This window comes from Balaenoptera musculus, chromosome 12 (genome assembly GCF_009873245.2).
Source record: "Balaenoptera musculus isolate JJ_BM4_2016_0621 chromosome 12, mBalMus1.pri.v3, whole genome shotgun sequence".
Lineage (NCBI taxonomy): Eukaryota > Metazoa > Chordata > Mammalia > Artiodactyla > Balaenopteridae > Balaenoptera > Balaenoptera musculus.
This window is the reverse complement of record NC_045796.1, coordinates 31068768-31087540: the sequence shown is the minus strand read 5'-3', so window position 1 is coordinate 31087540 and position 18773 is coordinate 31068768. Positions and strand designations below refer to the sequence as shown.

At 37.6% G+C, this 18773-nt stretch overlaps 1 protein-coding gene across 1 annotated transcript; it reads left to right on the top strand.

Moving 5' to 3' along the window:
* Positions 1-4547: 4547 nt before the first annotated feature.
* TAAR9 (trace amine associated receptor 9) lies at positions 4548-5599 on the top strand. Its single transcript, XM_036871205.1, is given in 3 exon segments — positions 4548-5144; positions 5146-5193; positions 5195-5599. Coding segments are annotated over 3 exon segments (1050 nt in total).
* The last annotated feature ends 13174 nt before the right edge of the window (positions 5600-18773 follow it).

Sequence of the window (18773 nt, the reverse complement as noted above, 5' to 3'; positions counted from 1 at the left end):
AAATATAGTATTTGAAATAAAAGATTGCTAGAGGGGGTTTAGCCAAAGGGAAGTTACAGAGAAAATAGTAGTGAAGTTGAAGATAGTTCATGAGATATTATCCAATATTAAGAAGAGAGAGGGGGCTTCCCTAGTGGCGCAGTGGTTAAGAATCCGCCTGCCAATGCAGGGGACACGGGTTCAAGCCCTGGTCCGGGAAGATCCCACATGCTGCGGAGCAACTAAGCCCGTGCGCCACAACTGCTGAGCCCGCGCTCTAGAGTCCGCAAGCCACTACTACTGAGCCTGTGTGCCACAACTACTGAAGCCCGCGCACCTAGAGCCTGTGCTCCGCAGCAAGGGAAGCCACTGCAATGAGAAGTCTGTGCACCACAGTGAAGAGTAGGCCCTGCTCCCCGTAACTAGAGAAAGCCCACGCACGGCAACGAAGACCCGATGCAGCCAAAAATAAATAAATTAATTAAATAAATTTATAAAAAAAAAAAAGAAGAGAGAGGGGAAAAAAGATTGGAAAAAAGAATGTGGCCTCAGAGAATTGTTAGATAATATCCAGTGGTTTAACATAGTGTAACTGCAGCCCTAGAAAGACAGGAGTAAGATTGCTGTCAGACAGGAGCAGAAACAAGTATGTGAAAAAATAACAGCCAAATATTTCTCCCCATGCCACATTTAGGATTTCTAAATTTCTAAAAATTGAGGTTCTGAATACTTAAGTACTACTACTTGAGTATGAGTTTTTCTAAACCTGAGGTCTGTGTTCTCCCCCCGCCGCCCCACCGAGGCCTGTGTCCTTAATTACCCCACTATTCTGCCTTCATCATAGGTGCTCACTAAATTAAAAAACAAACTTTGAAAAGTGAAACAAAATAATCAATACTATTTTCAGGGCAAGAAGTCCAGTTTTGCTAGACAAAATGACCTAAATAAAGCTTGTATGGTGAAACAGCTCTCGAAATTAAATAAGTGCTGTGATAGGCCTTTTTTGTTTTGTCCCTTTAGCATAGACCTAATCTGCCCAATACAGTTGCAACTAGCCACATGTGGCTATTTTAACTTAAATTTATTAAAATTAAATTGAATTAAAAAAACAGTTTCTCAATTGAGAAACCACATTTCAAGTGTTCAATAACCACATGTGAATAGTGGCTGTCATATTGGACAGTGCAGATATAGAATGTTTCTTTCATCACAGAAAGTTTTATTGGATAGCTAGCTCTGGGCTAGACTCTATGTGATTCAACTCAATTAACTAACAAGAGCATTGAATCAACAAGGACATGAAACCTTGTTTCCTCTGATCTAAAGCTTCAAAACTTGTCCAAGAATATTTTAGGGAATCATTAAGACTCTTAAGCAAATGTTAAAAATGTAGTGTAACAATATGGACCTGATACTTGGCATATATTTTCTTTGGCATCCCTCCTCTTAGGGACGCACTGTGTTCCTGTGTTGTCCTCTGACTGCTCTATGTTTCAGGGCCACCCAACAAACACTTCTTTTCTGAACCTTCTGTTGTACAATGAACATGTCCAGTTTCTCAGTCTCTATGCTAGGCAAGGATGGATTGTCTATGGATATAATGTGATACTAGATATGAAAAATGTTCTACTACATTGCTCCTCACAGTAAAATACACTTTCCAGAGAGCTCTTAAAGATGATGCTTTGCTAAGAATTTCCAGCATCATGGAAAGACAAAAAGAGTTTAAAGGAGCTATTTATCACATCTTGCCAAGGAGGACTGGTGGCATTACTGTGTCTGTGCTCTTCCTAATTAATCATTTATATCTGTAGAAAATAGTTCTGTTGCATTGGTTAGACTCTATTTCAAAATGCTTTTCCTAGACTCTCATCAAAATTCCCCTCCACTCCCACCAGATTTAGCATCCATTGATGATTCTCTCTGAGTCAATATTATTGTGATGGTTCCAAAATCATGATGCTCCAACTCCAGCACCCTCTCCATATGTATCAGTTGCACTTGGTATTCTACTGTAATAAAGACCCCTTCTTTATCTACCTACTGATCTATCTATCTACAGTCATCTCTCTCTATTCCTTTTTCTCTCTAATTAATATGGCCTCACAGTTTCTCATTTTTTTCTAATGGTTTATAATTTGTTTGTACTCTCGCTAATTATTTTAGCACTCAAATTGTCCCATATTTGGCCAGTGGGAGCCCATTCATGCTGTAAAAGCATCCTTATGAAAGTGCTCCAACATTAAAAAAAAAAGTGTCTGATATAAAAATATGTTCCAGTTTCTTCCTGTACTTTCCCCGTCCCATGGCTTGGATGAATCATTTCTTTGAGAAGCTCTAGTTCCTTTTACGGGTGTAAAATATCAAGCACCAAGATGTGGGTCTTAGGAGTGCTCATCACTCCTCAAGTGTCTGCTTCTAGGGAAGGGCAAGATTTAAGACACTCTATAAGACTGAAGGCTGCTATGTTAGGGCCCGAGTGTAAAGACCTGAGGAAGGGGTCTCTCTCCTTTTGCACAACAGCAGCATTACCAGTGAAGTGGGGAGCCTAAAGCTTGGGGAGATAAGCAGCCTTTACATAGACACTCAGACTCTAAGGCAGGACACCATCTATGGTGGCAGTGGTGAAATTTCTTTAGCCAGCTCTAGAATGAAACAAGAGATGTGGTGGACTTTATCCGGAGAGCTGGGGCAGAAGAAGAAAGTATGGGGTGTCAAATGGTCTTTTTATTGGGTACACTGACTTGTGGGCACATGGATGCACCCACCTTGGGAATCCCAGAAGTAACTGCGAGATGCTCTCTAAGGAGGAGACTTAGATTTATGCCATTAAACCAGTGAGGGCTTAAGGAAGTATAAACTTGAGGAATAAAAATAAAAACGAGGGGCTTCCCTGGTGGCGCAGTGGTTGAGAATCTGCCTGCCAACGCAGGGGACACGGGTTCGAGCCCTGGTCTGGGAAGATCCCACATGCCGCGGAGCAACTAGGCCCGTGAGCCACAACTACTGAGCCTGCGCGTCTGGAGCCTGTGCTCCGCAACAAGAGAGGCCGCGATAGTGAGAGGCCCACGCACCGCGATGAGGAGTGGCCCCCGCTCGCCACAACTAGAGAAAGCCCTCGCACAGAAACGAAGACCCAACACAGCAAAAAATAAATAAATAAATAAATTAATTAATTAATTAAAAAAAAAAGTAAAAATGAGTTGATTTAAAATTCATGGACTAGTAAATCCTGAAAGTACCACAGGCGTATATACACACATACCACACATACACAAACATTTAAATTCACAGATTAACAAAGCCTATTAACTAGAGAGTATAGATATATAGATAAAAGATACACAGGTGTGTTCACATAGCCTTTTTTAAGAACCTGCACTTTCAACAGAGGACAGAGCTCTGGTACGGGATAATGGCAATACAAGTAGTCTAGTCTCTAGTTCAGTTAAGATATAGATGCAAGGTTGTACATTTTCATGGTTAAATGAAGTAAAAAAATAATTAGTCACTATTGTTTGGTGAGCTCTGTAAAGTGTTTGAAGACTGTATTCCTCAGTATAAAAACAAACAAACGGAAACAAACACCGGGAGAAACCAACTTGGTCTCTACTTGAATTTTGGAGCACTTAGCATGAATCCATTCCCACCAGAGACATGGCTAATCTAGAACCTCCCTCCCCACCCCGCCCCAAGACCATCCCAGGTGTTGCCTACTCCTCTGTGGTAGGTTTAAAAATATGCTGTTTTTTAAGGATGAGAAGGTAAGGGGCTAGGTGAGTTATTACTTATTTTAATCAATCTTACTGATTTTTGACATCTAAAACTGGCTAGCAGCAGGGAAAATACTTACACACTGGTTATATATTAGTATCAGTCTGGTAAGAATAGTTCTCCAAATCATCTCAAGCTATCCAGACCATGAAGGAATACAAAAAGAAAAGAAAACCCCATAAACTCTGAAAATACAAGCAATAGAAGAAATCTATTCTCCAAATAAGTTTAACAAGCTATTATGAGTAAATGCTTCCTCAGTCTTTACAGTCTATACTATAGGGATTTTTGAGGCTATAATTTGAAGAAGATGTAATTTATTTCTTCCTTCTTGAAAAAAATGAAGTACAGTTTATCGTTACTGCTGAAATGACTACTTAGGGGAGATAGCTTAGTAAATAAAACAGCCTTTGGTAGCTTAATTAGTTCTCAACTCAGGTGGTTATGGGCAAGATTTCAAAAGATAAAGTAACACAGAAAAGGGATTTTCTAGTGATTAGCTAATTACATTTTATAAAACATATCATTGGACTAAGTATGTTGACTATAATTTTAATGACTTTCTGCAACAAGTTTTCACTCTAAATATATTAAAAACTTGGGAATACTTTTTGGAAAGACCAAGAGGTTATCGTTAATATGCCCCCCCCAAATGGGAGAAAAGTTACTAGCTTTCATTTTAACTAGAAATTTTTTTCCTCTTACAGAAGCTTTTGAAATTACCATCTCCTTCTTGCTTTAAATTGTTGAAATAGGGAATTTGAGAACCTTGAAATCATTCAAACAAGAAGGCAATGGTGAAAAATTTCTCCCAAGCTGAAGCTGTGGAACTCTGCTACAAGAACGTGATCGGGTCCTGTCTTAAGACTCCTCACTCACCAGGTCCTCGGGCAATTCTGTATGCAGTCCTCAGTTTTGGGGCCGTGCTGGCTGTGTTTGGAAACTTACTGGTCATTACTGCTATCCTTCACTTCAGACAGCTGCACACGTCTACAAAGTTTCTGATCGCATCCCTGGCGTGTGCGGACTTCTTGGTGGGAGTGACTGTGACGCCCTTTAACACAGTGAGGCCTCTGGAGAGCTGCTGGAACTTTGGGGAGAGTTACCGTAAATTTCATACATGTTTCGATAATTCCTTCTGTTTTGCTTCTTTATCTCATTTATGCTGTAACTCTATTGACAGATATATTGCTGTTACTGATCCTCTGACCTACCCAACCAAGTTTACTGACTCGGTTTCAGGAATATGCATTGTTCTCTCTTGGTTCTTTTCTGTCACATACAGTTTTTCTATCTTTCACACAGGGGTCAATGAGGAAGGGGTTGAGGACCTAGTAGTTGCTGTCACCTGTGTAGGAGGCTGTCCGGCTTCACTGCATCAAAATTGGGTATCTACTTTGTTTTCTTCTATTCTTTATACCCACTGTTGCCATGGTGTTTGTTTATATACGGTAAGGTATTTTTGGTGGCTAAATATCAGGCCAGGAAGATAGAAGGTACAGCCAGCCAAGTTCAGCCCTCCTCAGAGAGTTATAAGGAAAGAGTGACAAAGAGAGAGAGAAAAGCTGCTAAAACATTGGGTATTGCTATGGCAGCTTTTCTGGTCTCTTGGCTTCCATACATTATTGATGCTATAATTGACGCTTATATGAATTTTATAACTCCTCCTTATGCTTATGAGATTTTAGTGTGGTGTGTTTATTGTAATTCAGCTATGAACCCCTTGATATAGGCTTTCTTTTATCCATGGTTTCGGAAGGCAATAAAACTTATTGCAAGTGTCAAAGTCTTAGGAAGTGATTCATCAACAATTAATTTATTCTCTGAGGAAGCAGATGTATATTGATAAGATTACTGTAGGGACTTTAAAACTAATGTGGATTAAGGTCAAGTGCAAAATTAAACACTTGGATCTAGAGAGGCAAGTGTAATCATTTGCCAACTAGGAGGATATTAACATTCAACGGTTAATTGTTCTAAAACATTTGTTTTCTTCATACATTTTGACATTTTTTTAGCATTTAGAAATAAATGAATAGGATTTGCTGATTATTTTCCGTTTCATATTCTTTTTTGCTTTTCTGATTCTCTACCTTTGTGTCTGAAATTTCTCATTGTTTCTTCAAATAATTTGAATTTTGTAGATCCTTCAATCCTTGTTACCAATGTTTATTTGTCCAAAATATATATAGGGGGAAAAAAACTCTTGCCTAACTTGAAGGTAGATTTTGGGGGGACAAAAATCTTCTTCCGAAGTATACTTTGTTTGAGAAGTAAATACAAGATTATAAATTCCTGAAACTTTTGTTAATCTACAAGGACTTTAGAAAAAGCTGCAATGGAAACTTCCCAGTGAATTAAAGATTGAAAAGCACTAAAGCTCTTGTGTTTTCCAAACCCTGGTGATGCCTCCTCTCCATTTTACAGACACTGTGTTCAAAGAACATGTACAGTGATTATATGATTACACTGCATTTTACTTTTGGAGGACATAATTAATTACGGTCAAATGAGCATGTGGACAAAGAGATGGTTTCTGTACTGCTTTTCTTTAGCAATTTGAAGTAAAATAAGAATTTTATAAAAAAGCTAATTCAAATTAACATTTTTTTCACTTTTGAGTTCGTTCTTTGTACTAGACACTGTATTTGGCATTGGAAATATAAAGCCGAATGACCCAAATATAACCAAGAATTATTTCAAATTAGCAAGTACCCAAACTGGTATTGTAGACTCTAGGAAGAGCTTCAGTTTTCTCATCTGATAATTTCTTAGTCACATGAATTTTAATTCATTTTAATTAAACATATACATTGAGTGTTTAAGATAGAGTAAAAAATTTGAAAAAAACTAATAATAGGGTGATTTGCCTTTTCAAGTCTTCGAATCACAGCCTTAAATCTTTGTTATGTAGCTAGCTGATTTTCACAGACTATTCTGTAGCTAACTTGGTTTTTTTTTTGGCCACGCTGCATGGCTTGTGGGATCTTAGTTCCTGACCAGGGATCAAACCAGCCCATGTCAGTGGAAAGCGCCAAGTGCTAACCACGGGACCGCCAGGGAATTCCCTGTAACAAACTTGTTTTATGAAATGAGAAGAAGAGATAACTAAGTAAATAGAGTTACATAAACATTATGTGTTACATGTTTTATTAATGAACCAGTTTGGAAATACTTTACACAAGATTAAGCTGTTTCACATTTGTGCATTAATACCTTTCAAATAGAGCTGACAGTATTTAGGAGAAGAAAAGGTAAAGGTAAAAGAGGATGAAAGGTATTTGCAGCAGAATACCTGTGTGGTTCAGACCATGACGTCATGGAACAGGTCTACTGGTCACCTTTCAAAAGAGCACAGTTAAGGTCTCCCACACTCACTCCCCAAGAAGTGTCCCTTTGACGGTGAGTCAGGATTGTCGTCTTCATAGAAATGTGTGTTCCTTCCGTAATTGCAAGTGTAAACTGACACTGACACACAAAGATAAGGAAAACCATTTGGGGGACTTAAAATATATATACACTCTTCTGTTCACTTGCACTATGTAGAGTATAATCTTTAGATGAACTGATTGCAGAAATAAATACTGTCCAGTGATGTTTGTGAGCTCTTATTCACATCCGTAAGTGAAGAATACACTTCAAAGGTACTCTTTCTTGTTTATTTTTCTACTCTCCTAGAAGTTCTTCATAAATGAAGTCTTTTGATTAATAAAACACACTTGGTTATTTTTCCCCCAGACTATCTAGATGATTACTACAGCACCACTCCTTTCTTCTACATCTCATTTATTTATACAAATATATTAACTTCTTGGCTAGCTGCATACCAAATTGCTGCAGAGCCATGAATATATTTGGAACAAGACACACTGAAGATGGAAGTAGGCAATTACTGCAAAGATATAATTAATCCACTTATGCCCGGTGTGTAGACTTCATAAATACTATGTCTCTCACATATATGTACTATTATTAAAATATGTGTTTATTTTTATTAATAAATACACATTTATTTAAAAACATTACTGAATACATAATTACTCTTGTCCAACATGTATTTTCTCAACTGGTTGATACTAAAAGTACAGCTGCTACTTTAAAAACATATTGTGTATTTTTAAAAAATATTGAATGGAGTGTTCAGACCATAGAAAATTACAGAACAGTTGCTGTCATTTGCCTCAGTGTTGGTTGGGATTAGAACAAAGTTATAAATTAGCGGCAAGGCTGTGAATAATCCTTCAATAACAAACTACAAAGACAGAATAGACCATCATTAACACCTAGGTCCTCTTGGAGAACTACCAGTGTCACTGGGCATTGCTGTACAGCATTTCTTCATTTGTTACTGATGTCATAATTGATGCTTACCTGAATTTCACAGATTCCCCATGTGTTTACAACCTTTGAAGGTGCTATGTTTATTTTTCTTCAGCTATAATGCTCTTGACTTATGTTTTCACTCTTCGTTTTTGACACATTACAACCTATTTAAATATCAGTCTTGAAGAATGATTCTTCAGTACTACATTTGCACTTGAAAAAAGCAGAAACACTCTGGTAAATTACCATATTAATTAAAAAGTCAAATTAATTAAAAGTGAGCATTAAAGGTAACTGTGCTTTGACACGCAGGAAATTTATTTTGATTACTATATTTTAAAACTAAGTTTATTACAGTACTTTAGCAATAATTTTAGATATTTTCTGCTTTTAGACAGATATCGTCTTATATTTTACATATCAAGTAATTCGATGTTTACTAAGAATACTAAATTGCTGTGTACTTTTTATTTGCTGATAACTATTTTTCCACATTTTTCAATACCTAGTACAGTGCCTTGCACTTAGTAAGCCCCTAAGGATATTTTTTAAGCAAATGAAAGAGTAACTTTTCATTTTCACCCATCAAATAATTATCTGTTATTCTTTTACATTAAAAATCTGCCTCCTCCTTTTTAATTTGATTTCCTAAAGTAGAAAATTTTTAGTAATCAATGTTTAGGAAATATCCAGCTTTAGGCTCTTGATAGGGCTTGTCTAACCCAATCACTAAAAAAAATTTATATTTAATGAGAATAAGTGCTAGAACACATAAACTTCCATAATACTGAGTCTCCTTACCTGAAGTGGGAATACATAAGGTGATACCTCAGAGATTTACTGTCTGAATTACAAATATCTATAGTTGTTTTTGGAAACATGCACCTTCTTTTATCTGTAAAACCTACATATAACATCAGAGTCCAGAGTGAGCTTTTAAAGACAGGCTACCTGGGTTTGAATCCCATCTCTACCATTTTCTATCTTCAACTTTGGTTAAGTTACGTACACTTTGTATATCTTAGTTGCTTACCTGTAAAACGAAATTGATAATCTAGTATTCTCACTGAGGTCTTGTGTAAAAATTAGCATGATTTAAAACAAGTCTGTAGATTTTGGAGATCAAAGAGCCAATAAACAAACCACTATCACATAAGTATTGTTTGTTTCATATTTTATAAATCTTCTCCGTAGAAAGAATTTCATTAGGATGTTTTATTTGATACATTTTCAGAACACTTCTTTATAAGATTGATCCTCTGAAGTCACACAATCAAGCTTTTTAACCAAAAGGGCCACTTGGCTCTTGTACACAGTGATGGAAAACAACATATTATTTTATAATTAGTTCAGCAAAACAACAGCATTTCTCAGAAATGAAAAGGATAGACTATATTCCCAGGTATTAGATAGAAGCTGACATTTATATTTTATTCTGATCACACACACACACACCCCAGTTATAAAGATAAGTACTCAATTGTGTCTAATGCTAAAGGGCAGTGTTTCATCAGTTTCTAAGGACAATACAAAGCTAAGCAGTATAGACAATATTAAAGATAAGAATAGATAAGTTTTCTGTTATGACTCATCTTTGCTAAATTTATGAAGCAGGTAAAAGTCACTCTAGGGTTTCTCACCTGCCCTGTCTCTACTTTCTACCATCTCCTAGGAACCCCATCCCCTTCATAGGAGATGCTAAACAATAACTATTGGCTGAATGGAAACATTAACAATAAAACATAGCATTCTCAGAGGGTTTCCCCTTTGAGTTGGTAGTGGATGAAGGCACAAGAGAAATTTTAAGGGGCATTCAGAGAGAAGTACTTTGTAAAAAGAATAAAATGCTAAGAGTGAAATTTCAAGAAGGGAAGATTTATTCAGTTGGGACAACTTCCTGGTGTCCTTCAATTAGTCAAAATTAAAGACCTTCTTATAGAGAAGAGTTCCCTCTCCACTCTCATCCAAGACCAATGCTGGGCAAGTTTTATAATGAAACTACTGTCCATTTTGTTTTTGTACCTACATACTGGCTTGAGTCTGCTGGTTAAATGTTGTTGCCCACCCTGGGCCTGGTCTGACTTTCCTAAGTACTAAATGGGAGATGGGGCACTGTCTTCAGTGATGATAACATTTCAGAGGGATGGCTCTCAGGTACTTGAGGGAGACATTCCTGGGTTATAAAATTGGCAAGAGGCCTTTTAAAAGATTTATATCTCAAAGGCACAGAGAAAAAACTTACAATTACAAGCTTTCTGAGGTAAATGCTCTAAGAATAGAAGAAGGCTACCTATAATTTAATCAAGCTGAGGAGACCATTAAGGCCATCTTGGTCAGTTGTAATAATTATGTAATATAAAGCAAAGGTATCATTTTCACTGAGCTTCTATGTTGACATCCCAAATCACCTCCAGTTTACCCTATTGCTAAGTATATGTGTATCTTAGTCAGCTCAGGCCACTATAAAAAAACTACAATTGACTGGGTGGCTTATAAACAACAGAAATTTATTTCTCACAGTTCTGGAGGCTGGGAAGTCCAAGATCAAGATGCTGGCAGTTTCAGGTCTGGTGAGGACTGACTTCTTGGTTCATAAATGGGATCTCTCTGGGTCCTCTTTAATAAGGACACCAATCTCATTCATGGGGGCTCCACCCTTATGACCTAAAGGTCCTACCTCCAACACCATCACATTGGAGATTAGGTTTCAACATATCAATTTTGAGGGGACACAAATATTCAATTTATAGCAATATGTTACCATGAATAATGAAAGTGAAAAAGACTGGGGAGCAGAGACTCAAACCTAGGTGCAAATAAATTATTTCCCAGAAGGAAACAACAGCCTCTATGGAGGTGTCTACACATTTCATAGTGATTTAAAGGCTTACTCTCTTCATCATATTATGAGGCTGCAAGTAGAGTTTCTGTATATGTCAGCCATCAACAGCAATGTTTTCTCACTGAACTTTTCACTAGAGCAAACTTCTTCGCTTATGTACTGACTTACTTCTGGTCATAATTTGTAGCAGGAAATAGAACTGATGGTGATTTAGAAGGAAGATTGTACACAATATAAGAAAGGCAAAGAGAAAGATCATCTACTAGATCCCAGCTCAATAAATGTTTATTTATAGACTACTATACATTTTCCATTGGATTGGATATTCTAATAATAAACAGGAAAGAAGTAACATAATACTACTCATAATAGCATCTACTGTTATTAACATCTGAATCACCTGCAGGTGTTTATTAGAAATGTAAAATTTAAGCTTCCACCCAAGACCTCCCAGTCACCATCTGTCAAGGAATGCATTTGAGCAAAAGATTTAAATAGAAACATCACCAAAAGTTGTACTTGTCTTTGTCAAACTGTACTATAAAATTAATTCCTTCCAGAGTATTTCATGTTTCAGTTGTTGACATTATTGGCTGTATTTTAGCATTACATTTTGTCATGGGATTTGGATTTTTGTTCTGCTTTCTTATTTTGGATGGACAGGTTTGTTTAGTTTTTATTTATTTCTCTTTCATCCTCCCCCAACCCCCAAACACACATTAAGTCTTATTAGTTTTGACGTTGTCTCCATCCAGCCCTGAAGATCCCCAAATACAATTATGCTCTACATTAGTGCTTTGGGGTTCATACTCTGTGGTCATACTGGAAATGTCACTGATCCAGGCAATCAGCCACCAGACAGCTCAGCTCAGTTCCTGGTTGTGAATTATATCTGAGTCTTTATTTCTCCCTAGGCTAGCAGCTTTCCAAAAGCCAAAGTTCTAGGCAGAATTGGGGCAAAGCCATTTTGGTTCAGCATCTTCTCATGTGTGCTGCAAGGTGAGGAGCCTCATCTCAGCCCCTGGTTTCAAGCGGTGAGCTGTGCACTCTTTCCTGTGTGGGATGGAGCACCCTTAGACCCCTTTACAGGAGTCAAAATCCTGGATTCCACTACTGCTTCTGGACCTGGAAACCACTAGATCTTCATTGTTAGTCTTACATTTGGTGTTCGTGTTTTTTTGTTTGTTTTGTTTGGTTTGGTTTTTGCACAGAGAAGATAATCTCATTTATGAATTTTGCTGTATCTTATCCCCCCTTTTATATGCCTCCCTTTCCATGTATTTGGAGCACAGAGGTTGATGAATGAACTAACTGAGCCATTTTGACTGAAAATCCTCATGAAATCTTTATCTCCTCAGGAAAGTAAAGGTGGTAGAGAAAAAAAACCTGTTTTATCTGACTGAATACATTTTCTAATCTTTAATTTTTTACTTACACAAGGTTTTTGGTCTTAAAAGGTAAGGAATTTGAGGTTTTGTTTTCTAGCTTCTCTCCTGGTGAGGGGTGCTCTTCCTTCTAACTTTACAGATCTGGCTGGGTGCAAATGTTCAGAGACAGGCACCTCATAGCGGCAGCAGGAGTAATGGGACACCATCGTCCATGGATCACACTTCAGCAGAAGTAGGTAGATGCCTGTGGTGGGTAGAATAATGCCCACCCCCATGATATCCACATACTAATCCCTAGAACCCATGGATATGGCAAAGTGAACTTTGTAGATGTGGTTAAATTAAGGATTTTTCAATGGAGAAATTATCCTGGATTATTCATGTGAGCCCAATGTAATCACAAGTGTCATTAAAAGTGAAAGAGGGAGGGAGATTCAGTGTCAGAGAGAGATTTGAGGATGCTCTGCTGTTGGTTTTACCAGGGAAGGAAGGGGCTACAAGCTAAGGAAAGCAGGTGACCTCTAGAAGTGGAAAAGACAGGAAACATTCTCCCCTAGAGCCTCCAGAAGGATGGCACCACTGTCAATGCCTGGATTTTAGTTCAATAAGACCCATCAAATTTCTAACAGCCAAAACTAAAAGATAATACATTTGTGTTGCTTTAAGCCACTAAATTTGTTGTAATTTTTTACAGCAGCAGTAGGAAATTCTGACTAATACTATGTCAAAATCCTGAGTTAGGCAATCCTTGTATGCCAGCAGACACCCCTAGTCAGCCTGGTACTTACCCAGCAAGCAAACCCAGGTTCCATTACCCAATCAGCAGCACTCAGAGACCTTGCTTTCCGAACATAGGGTAGTTCATGGCCCTTTGGCTTTAAGAAACCATCCCTATTTCTACTCTCTCTACTCAAATCTCCCAGAGCCTATATCTGTGCTTGTTTGCTTCCCTGTTGGCAGTAAAAGTTTTCCAATCAGAGCTCAGTCTTTGGTCTTGTATTCTTCATTAGCCTTTCTTTAGCACCCCAAGATAACACACAAATCAAATCAAAACAAAACAAAAATAGCAACATGGACATTCCCTGAATCTATGTTTCCTGATATCCACTAGATGTCTCTTCTCCTCTTTATAGCTGACATTAAAATATCAGTCATTGCTCATAGTTTCCTTGCCTTCCTTACTCATTCCCATTCATTCTCAATCCACTGCAGTTTGGATTCTATCTCCAACATTCCACCAGAAGAGGTGGAATCATGTTCATTGGTGGTCTAGTTGTTAATGCCAACAAACAATTCTCAGTTTTTATTTAACTTGACCCATCATCAACCTTTGACATTCTTGGCATGCCCTCTTTCATGAACCTCTTCCATCCCACGGGGGTCTGTGGGACCACTTTTTCATGTTTTCCCATCTGTATTTCTTTGCAGGCATAACTTTGAAGTTGGTACACATCCAGTTCCTTCCATTTTCACTGTATACATTCTCAACCAGTCAACAAATACTTGCTGAGTATCAGATATATCCTAGGCATTATGGCAGGTGTATAACACGCAGTCATATTTACTCCTATGGCCTCAAAAACACCAGTATGCTGAGGAATCCCAAATGATTATATCTGTAACAATTTCTTTCCTGAGCTAAAAATTTACAACCTAAACTACCCACTGAAGAACTCCAGTTTTACGTCCCTCTGACCAAACCCAACTTAATCCATCATCTTTCCCCCACCAAGTGTACTCTTTCTCCTACATACTGTATCTTTCTCGTTGGCAAGCTAAAAACCTGGAATCATCCTTGATTCCTGCTCCCATTATGCAAGCCCAAACCTCTACATCCTTTCAGTCTTTGAATTATGTATGTCATATTTTCAGAAAATAAGGAGGCAAGGTTACTGAATAAGAGTGGGGTGAAATCAAGTTAGGTTTGAGAATTGAAAGAGAAGAAAAGATAGCACTACCAAGAAGAATTTGGTAGATGATTAACTGAATAATTGTTTTCAGGGCACACCTTTAAAATCTGTTCTTTGATTGCAATGTATTTTCAATATCTATATCTTAAATGGCAGACCATGCTTCTATTTTCAAGTACTGAATATATTTAAAGGAAAAAATTCTTCATCACTTCTTATTTGTTTTGTAGGAACACTTCCTATTTTCTTTATAGGGTCAAAGGCAGCTATTTTCCTCAGATTTGAAATATTTGAATGGGGCTTTCAGTCTTTAATCTGACTCTTTAATTCTCTGAATTCCTGTTAATACTGCAAAGGCAAAACTCTGTGTCCAGAAAGGCTGGTACTGTCAGAAGGGTCTGGCCCTCAGCTTCCATGCTCACCCATCTGGCAGTTTGGCAGTTGCCTCCATTTGACTTTCTTTGCTTCATCATTTAGTTGCTGTTGCAAAGAGATAATTTAGTCTCAAAGTGAACTAGGCAGGGCCCTTCCATTGGCTTGCGACTAGTCCAGTGGCACTGAACACTGTTCTTGTGCTTTGATGTCTGTAGTTGTAGTTTTGGAATTCTTAATAGTTTTATCTTTGAATTTGAGTTTTGTATGTGAATTCCGAAGAGACCATGGCGCATGCTTGGGGGCTTGGAACCTGAAATTACCTGTGATTGTCTCCCATTAAACCACCTTCTCCCTGGGATGGGTTCTCATCTACCTGCTGCCCATCCCCTGGCTCCTTGGGCCCACTCCAGCCTCCCCTTTCTCACCATGACTTACTAGCACTGCCATTCCCTCCCCACCCTGTCCGAGGACTGGATATGATGCGAGGAGGGTTGCCATCAGGTGTGCACTTGGCAGGCATGGCAGCTGTCATCCCATCTCAGGCTGGTAGGGCTACAACATGTTCCATTAGGGTTCAGCGACTCCAAGCCCCTCATCCACCCCCAGTTCAGGTACTGAGTGGGTCCTGATATGGATTCTGCAGTCGCAGGGGGGTTCCTGCCTGCCTTTGGTTGAGGTGGCAGGCCCAGGAGAAGGGCAGATGCCTGGATCAGCTTTCTCGCCCTGACCTGAGCATGGAATATTGTTTCAGCGCTTGGTGGGAGGGAGAGCCTGGCAGTGGGTGGGCCACTGAGTCGCAGGGCAGGGTCTCCAGGCACCTGTGAGGATCTGCACTTGCCCTGCTAATATCTCCATGCCCGAGGGAGTGAGACATTCCATAGCAAAAATCAAACACCATGGCAGGTAGAGAGAGACTGCAGAGAAAAGAAAAAGTTTGATACCTGAGAGCATCTTTTTCCATATTTTTGAACAAAGATTTCCACATTTTTATTCTGTCCAGGCCCCTGCAAATTTTGCAGCCAGTCTTGTAAATAGAGAATAGGTAATATTACTGGCAAATACTGAATGAAACTATTTCAGAACAGTTGAATTTAAAGAAATCTCTTGGTTGTGAAAATCATAAGTGTTTCTATAAAATAACAGAGCACAGAGAAATATGTTTTATAGAACTTTTAAATTATAATTATCAAAAGTAAGTTTCCTTCCATGAATCACACCTTACACTATAGGGATTGCTTGTGAGGAATTTATAATGGGCAAAGTTTATTGGCTGGCTTCCTAAAGCATCCTAGGTGTTAACTTCTCAGACAATGTGAAGGTGGAAGTCTATTAAGAGGTGACTTCTTAAATTTGGAATTATTACATGTGATTATCCTTTGCAAGGAAGAAATTCACAGGTGTAAATGACCAGGTATTTAAATTTCTTCAATTATTCAGATAATATGATTTCTGGACTGATGAAAAATCATAGAAGATTTGCTTAGAGTTACCTATCTGTGAGATTTAGACATAGTTACAGAAATAATTATGTAAACACAGAAAGAATAGATTTCTAAGTTTTAAAAACTTAGGATGAGGAAGTTGGTTGGGGAGTGGAGCTGCTTGAAGTGGGCAATGGAAGGTTGCCCAGCATGGTCATCACTATGGCATTGACCATGACAATGTACATGGCACAGGCACTCAGCCCAGACTTCACATTTCTACGGCATGAATTGTTCACCAAAGCAAAGCAAAATTGTATTTCTGGGGGGTTCCAAAGGTCCGATGAATTCATTGACTTTGTCTTGTGGGTATTATGAGTCTTTTGCAGAAATACTGTGTTCCTCTCTTTCCTGTGAAAGAAAGAGGAAAAAGCAGTAAAAATCGTTGGCTGTGCAAATTTTCAGAGCGGCCCAGCTAGCGCATTTTCCATCTCAGGATGAACTCCCTACTGACCTGGAGCACTGCTTCCCAAATTTAATGTGCATATGAATCACCTAGATGTCTTCTCAAAGCACAGATCCTAATTCTGGGGTGGGGGCTGAGAATTTGCATTTCTCAGCGGCTCTTGGGAGATGCCAATGCTTTCAGTCTAAGGAACATCCCTTGACTAAGGAGGGACTAAAGACGACTGAATGAATATTGTCACCCAACCTCTAAATAACCCAATTAAAACCACCTAAGTAGTCCAGGTAAATGCATGTTCTTATTGTACTAATGTGTAGCCCTTACTCAGGATTCCGAATCTGTAGGCAGATCAAGAATTTTCCCTGTTCCACTTGTGTGAATCAATTAGCTGGATATATCCCCTCCTGGGGAACTATTATTTAATGTTGGGCCTAAACAATAATTGTGATCTAAAGATTGTGCTTTTTTTTTTTTTTATTTTTCATGTAAATATTTGGAAATGTTTGGATCCTGCCATTTAATACATACTCTTCAATTAAGGAAACATTTTTCACTCCAATGTGAACAATATAGATTTTAGAATTTAGAGCAATATACATAAACTAAAAATATGCTAAAGCCTACAAGATTATACAGGAATCACCTCACAAAAGGGGAAAATGCCTCAGATGATAGGTTGTGTAATTCTTGTGGGTTATCTCCTTTCCTTTGGCAGCCGCATTCATTCATGAACTCAAATTCAGGTTGAGGTCATCTTGTTCACAGATTTTAAGTCTCACGTTGGCAACAAATTTGACGTATAGGGTGCTCATTGTTTAAGCAGTCACCGTATATAATGTATGCTATTGTCCTTAAAATGTGAAAATAATGGGACTGACTCACCCAGAGTATGACATAGGTTTGGTTTGTTTTTCCAGTGTTGGGACTGGATGTGTAACTCTGATGACCAATGACAAGCGTTAGTGAGATCTAAGGCCAGGTCGGAGAATGGACTTTGGCCCGAGAAGAGATTAAATCTCACTGGTCCATTGGGAAAATGAACCCACAAGCACATCCTTGCCAGATTTACTTGGAAAAGATATTAATGAGAATGCATGTACCTTTGAAAATTATATTTACAGTATTTGCTACCATAGCTCAGCAATTTTTTCCAATGTGTATCATTTGAAATCTTAACATTATGGCACATTTAATTTGCTCTGGGTATAGTGATTTAGTTTCTTAGATTAGTATTTTTCTTAAGATATATTTTAATTGGACCAATCAAATATTATGCAATTGAGTTGAACTTGAGAAACCAAAACATAGGGAGTAAAATGTAAGAGGGACAAAGTCCTATTCAACTGCTTTATAAACTGCAGAGTATCCATTTTGGAACACACAACACAAATTATTTGATTACTTATCACTTTGGTTCCTAAGCTCTCAGATATTGAATATAATGAAATCTTAAACACCTGATCACCTTCTTTAATTAATTAACTTTATTCTGTCTTTTATGTTCTTTACTTTCATGAATTAAATTTTTTAATTCTTTTAAAAATTATCTTGATATATAGCTAAAAATTACCACAAAATAACTTATGCATTTGTCACTGTATATCTGTAGACATAGCATTCCTAATACAATATAGTATACTCTTCAATAATTCATGGTACAATTTTTGGAGTTTTAAGTTTCATTTTTGAAAACTTAATCTCTGAAAGGATATAATTTAACCTCTTAGGTTTGTAAAGTGAACTTTATTTATTTTATTTTATTTTTTTGGAAGACGTGATGAAGCAGCTGCTGGAAATTAATAGTATTATTTCATGTTTCTGATGAATGGTTATGTATATTAGAGAAATGTTTAAAATTTAAGTATTAGATAAAGACAAAAGGATAGAATAAGACACACATTTATTTAAAAAGTTATTACATGGAAGATTTTTTAAGGTAATGCGGAAGATAATGAGCCTTTATCTTAAGCTTTTAGCCAAAAATTACAAAGTAAGTAAGCAAATGCAAATATGACTGCTGGTTTACTGCTTTGTTAAAAAAAGAAATTGTCATGACATTAAATGCACTTGGGATTTTGTTTGTTATTTAAAAACTTAGCAAAATAGAGATTCCTTTCCTTTGAAGATTCACCTCCAGAAAAGACACAGTAATTTTTTAATAATATAAAGTTAAACCCTCTATGACATCTCTCTTTTATCATGGGACATTGTTGTTATGCCTTTTTTTTTCTTTTTATCAATAACATTTCAACAAAGGATCAAATTAATGACAACACTGCAAACAATGACCTAATG